Raw genomic sequence first — 5,000 nt, 5'->3', positions numbered from 1 at the left:
CGATTATTAATGTAACTATTTGTTGGTTTTACTCTTCGTATTATCAGTATTATTGTCATTATGATCATCATATTCGCCATTCTAATCATAACAGTGTTACCATTCGTGTAGTTACCATTCAATTGATATAATTTATAAAGTAAATTCATCTGATTATTTAATATTTGCAGCGCACAGAAAGACAGTGTTATTCTTCACCCACTGCGGCATGCACGGAGTCCTCGAAGCGCTGCACTACGGTGTTCCCATGGTCGGAATGCCCGTCTTTGCTGATCAGGAAGACGTCCTTATTAGACTGCAAGAGCGAGGCGTTGCCAAGGGAGTTCATAAACAAGCTAGCGAGGACGAGATATTCCAGGCTATTAAGGACGTTCTCAACGACTCTAGGTAATAGCTTCATATTTAGGAAATGTGTTTTGGTTCGCCCTTTCTAAATTGCCTATTCTCGCTGTGATAATTTAGTTTATTATCATTGTTATCTTGTTCAAGCACATGACCTTTACAAGATCGCCACTGTTCAATAAATTGGATTCTCAGACTCTCACTATGCAATGGTATAGTCGATATATATTAACTTGCTATTCTTTGATTGATTGTCAGTTCGCATTTCTTATTAAGATAAACACTTCTCTAATGTCAAGAAGCGCCCACATAATAAAACAATTCAAACACCCAACCTTATTAAAGTGACTATCGTGTTCTAATTTCATCAAAACCACACTATAGTAAGGTGACTGCAAAGTCCACATTCGGCAAACAATTTTTTTTTTTTTTTTAAGTTTATATAGCCATTTTTTATAGTTCAGTAACGCATAACGGTTTCCTTGCTACGTACATATTCACGAGATACTATGTGACTATGAATTAGACAATTAGACAAGGATTGTGCTGTGCAAAGTTGATAGTATCTAGACATTGAGAACCAACTAGAAATAATCTCCATTTTCCAGATACCGCCAGAATGCCCTTCGGTTATCTCGGGTATTACGTGACCAGCTCCAGTCACCACAAGACCACGCCCTATGGCTGGTGGAACATGTTATTAACACCAAGGGCGCCGACCACCTCAAGACAGCGGCTAGACACCTCAATTTTGTCCAGTTCTTTGGCCTAGACATTCTGGCCTTTGTCTTACTAGTCAGTTATATATTTTGGCGATATGCAAAACCTTTCCTTAGATGCATGTTTTGTTTCTTTAAGAAGAAAGTTAAGTCAGATTGAAAAGTATTTAAATATACTTTGAAAGTATGTGCTTAAATTAATGTGTATATTTAAGTCAGTGGTCCTTGACTTTGTATTGCCACATGTCAAAGGATATAATTTATTTTAACATAATTTTTAATGCTAATTCCACGATAAGATTTGAATTATAGTTTGTACAATCATCATTGTAATTTATACCTGTGCTACAACTGCAATATTTTTTCGTAATGAAAATAATGTTAGTTGTACCATTCTGATCATTATAATCATAATCAGTATCATCATCATTAGCACCAGTATTGTCATTATCAATATCATCAAAAACAGTATAATCACATATTGTAATACCAACCCTAAAAAGGTTGACATTGATATTGTGTTGTTATTAAACTTTCACTGCCATAACTCTGTTGTTTTATTTCATTTCTGAATCATCATTATCGAAAAGTCTTATAAATACAAAGGTACAATACAATCCCTATGGATAAAACACGTCAGAAATAAATAAGCCGAGACCAGCAGAGTTCAGATCATGTTTTATTATAACAAATTACTAAATACACATTTACTCGAAAATACTTAAGATTTTAAATTCCACCTTTTGGCAACACGTTCAGATGTACATACAGCCACGGCAGAGGTGACCCTGGCGAAGGGGTAACGTGCTGTTGCCGTGTTAAATGACCACGATTTATTCCCTGCGGATGCAGCGAACCAGCACCTGAGTCGTTTTACAGAAAAGATCATAATTTCTTTCTCTCTCTCTCTCTCTCTCTCTCTCTCTCTCTCTCTCTCTCTCTCTCTCTCTCTCTCTCTCTCTCTCTCTCTCTCTCTCTCTCTCTCCCTCCAACATTTGAGTTAACTCAATGACGCTGGGTATGTTTCCATCACAGTCTATCATAGATTAAGAAGTAAGTTCAGAGAGAGAGAGAGAGAGAGAGAGAGAGGGGGGGAGAGAGAGAGAGAGAGAGAGAGAGAGAGAGAGAGAGAGAGAGAGAGAGAGAGAGAGAGAGGGGGGGGAGAGAGGGAGAGAGAGAGAGAGAGAGAGAGAGAGGGAGAGGGAGAGGGAGAGAGAGAGAGAGAGAGAGAGAGAGAGAGAGAGAGAGAGAGAGAGAGAGAGAGAGAGAGAGAGAGAGAGAGAGAGAGAGAGAGAGAGAGAGAGAGAGAGAGAGCGCAATACGGCAACGTCCCCTCCCCCTTTCACGTAGGTGTATCTGGCATTTCTATCCGGAGATAGAAATGCCAGATACAGCATACACACACATATATATAAGATGTATTATACCCGGTACGCTGATTCAAAGCTGGAAAGATTTCCATAGATGGAAAAAAAATAAATAAATAAACGATAGCTGACATTTCCCCCATGCAAAGCAAATCACATATAATGCATTGTACAATCATCATGGAATCATTTACTCTCATCTCCACCTTTCTCAACATACACCTCAAGGAACGGAATTCGGCCGCAGCTGCAGTAGAACCACCAGGTACGTCATCACAAGGCCAGCCAAGTACACGAAGGATTCCCAACCCAAGCTGAAATTCCATGTTAGGATTATAACACACATCTGCATTATCAACGATGGTATGATATTTCGAATGCTTAGAAACACAGCTTATATCGTTGGGTATCGTAGTTAACATACATATACTGTGCGTAATTACTGCTAACAATATTCTATGTAGATATTTGCTTTACGCTGAGCTTTATATGAAAAAGTATTGTATAGTTTACCAATGATCAGTAAGCTATCAATACCACTGGCATTATCAAGGGTTTCTTGTACCTAGGATTAAAACTTTATGAGAGTATTTTCCCTACTTCGGATTAATGAAAAACGCTTTAACTGGCACTAAAACTGAATAAACCATTAATATCACTAATGCACAAAGCATACATACCTCGCTTGACCCCAGATTTTGACGGTCGCTGGCCTGGCTTCCATACGCGCTATAACCTCACTGAGTTCGCGCTGACAACACCCGCATTGCATCCCGCAGTCATTCATCCTCTGTTTCTTTCCATCTGTCATCCTTATGCCTTGGTCTGGCTCTACTTCCCCTTTCAGGCCATTCTGCGCTTTCACTTCTTCTCCTGCCAAATTAGTGATGTTTCCTTTCCGTTTTTCCCAATATTCAGTCATATCTGTGTCTCTAACATCATCGAATTCGTCTGGATCTTTTTCGCTCTCTTCGACTTCGGTCTTTCGGCGAAGCTTCGACTCTGAAGCCTCGCCTCGTTTCAGTTCAACATCTTGGTCATGCTTCCCTTCCGTGTCCTCTCCTTTTCCCTTCTCATTCTCAGGGCTTAGTCCGTCGCTGAGCTTCATAGCCTGACGAGACCACGTATTTACCTGTGTTTCACGGGAAATCGTAATACTTGGCTTAGGATTTGGCTTAGAGACGGCTAGATGTTGGGGCAAAGAGGTCTTTACTTGAAGTTTATCTCTTATCTTGCAAGGAAGCAGGTCAACGGTGTGGCTTAAGTTGAGCATAACATAGCAAAGGTTCACGATGATACTTTCTTGCTGTAAGGATAAAGAAAGAAATGGCATGTAATAGGTGACGTACAGTGTTCGGCCTTCTTTTGTAATGTGACCATACACATTTTCATTTTTTTTCTCACCATTGTTGTAAAAATATGTTAATAGCACATACACAAATAGAAAAAAAAATCTGCTTCTGAATACTCTTTAGACCACTAATACTCACTCCGCAGGTACCTACTGTTTGTTTTAATTTTTCTCCAACCAAGTTCAGCGCAATTGCGAGCGCTAGGCTTTCCATCAAAGGAATAATAAGACCCAAAGGCTGTTGCTTCGAATGCGGTAAAGTCACCAGAGAATACAGAACGCACATTATTTCGGCGAGGAAGATGGAGAAACGGCCGTGCAACAAATACTGAAATGCCTGGAAGATAAAGGAAAAAGCTGTTATCTATGCTATAGAGAAATTTTCTTTTTTCTCTGGAAAGGAAAATCTGAAAGTATCGCTATAACATGGACTGTATTCTGTCATACATTGACATTCTGCACACTTTTTGTGGGGAATCTACCCTTGCATTTTGGCTATCCATAATCTCTAAAGGTACAACAGCCTCCCCTCAGCACAAAACAACATTCCGCACCTGATTATGCTCATCCAACAGGCGACTAAGCTTCAGCCAGGTCCTGCCAACCTCCTGCACCTCAGCCACACTCCAAACTCCTACTTGTTTTATCCGGCAGTTTAACTTCTCGTATGCTATCCTCAGGGTGTATATGAACGAACACATATACAGGTCAAACACGAAAGCGAAGAGCCCGTTCGTAACGATGGGAATTAGGACGCTGCCCCTGCATACGCTTGGCGCAAAGACCAGAAAGACGATAACGCTCGAGTCCACAATGCAAACTACCGCGGCCACCAGCAGCCACGCCGCGAACTGCCTGTTGCGCGGTGCTCTGAGTCCTCCCTGGTAGATGTTTTCCATGTATTTCGCCATCCCCTTGGCATTCCAGAGGAGCAGTCCTTGGGCGTACACAGTAAACATACAGCCGACGTATATAGGCATTAGCATAACTATGGACTTGTACTTGTCGAGACATAATTCACCGTTATTATACAGCCATATGGCAAAAACTGCAATGAACGAGAGCTGGAGAACGTAGGCAAGGCAGCCATAAGCAAGCTTCACGCGGCTGATTTCGTATGATCCGTGCTGGCCTTGAGCGACGTGGAAACCCCAAAGCGTCGCACAGGCGAATATGTGCCAGAAGGCCTTTTCCACTGGCAGCTCACTGGGGGCGTCTGTT

At 41.2% G+C, this 5,000-nt stretch overlaps 2 protein-coding genes across 2 annotated transcripts in view; one reads left to right on the top strand and one right to left on the bottom strand.

Moving 5' to 3' along the window:
- The window catches only part of LOC122256451 (UDP-glucuronosyltransferase 2B33), a 14,489-nt gene extending 12,774 nt beyond the window's left edge, over nt 1-1,715 (top strand). Inside the window, exons 9-10 of the mRNA XM_043021170.2 lie at nt 171-387; nt 951-1,715. Of these exons, the coding sequence (XP_042877104.2) occupies nt 171-387; nt 951-1,221 (488 nt within the window). The 3' untranslated portion in view covers nt 1,222-1,715. The remainder of the gene's footprint in view (nt 1-170; nt 388-950) is intronic.
- Nucleotides 1,716-2,104: 389 nt separating this feature from the next.
- LOC122256447 (uncharacterized) overlaps nt 2,105-5,000 on the bottom strand; it is a 3,213-nt gene continuing 317 nt past the window's right edge. The window contains exons 1-4 of the mRNA XM_043021159.2: nt 4,334-5,000; nt 3,934-4,116; nt 3,109-3,734; nt 2,105-2,742 (exon numbers count right to left, since the gene is read on the bottom strand). The exon at nt 4,334-5,000 is cut by the window's right edge and continues 317 nt beyond it. Of these exons, the coding sequence (XP_042877093.2) occupies nt 2,652-2,742; nt 3,109-3,734; nt 3,934-4,116; nt 4,334-5,000 (1,567 nt within the window). The 3' untranslated portion in view covers nt 2,105-2,651. The remainder of the gene's footprint in view (nt 2,743-3,108; nt 3,735-3,933; nt 4,117-4,333) is intronic.

This window comes from Penaeus japonicus, unplaced genomic scaffold, assembly GCF_977035675.1.
Source record: "Penaeus japonicus unplaced genomic scaffold, GWHDUDI00000001_assembly GWHDUDI00000017, whole genome shotgun sequence".
NCBI lineage: Eukaryota > Metazoa > Arthropoda > Malacostraca > Decapoda > Penaeidae > Penaeus > Penaeus japonicus.
Note: the sequence above shows the minus strand (reverse complement) of the source record. Positions and strands in the feature narration are given on the sequence as shown.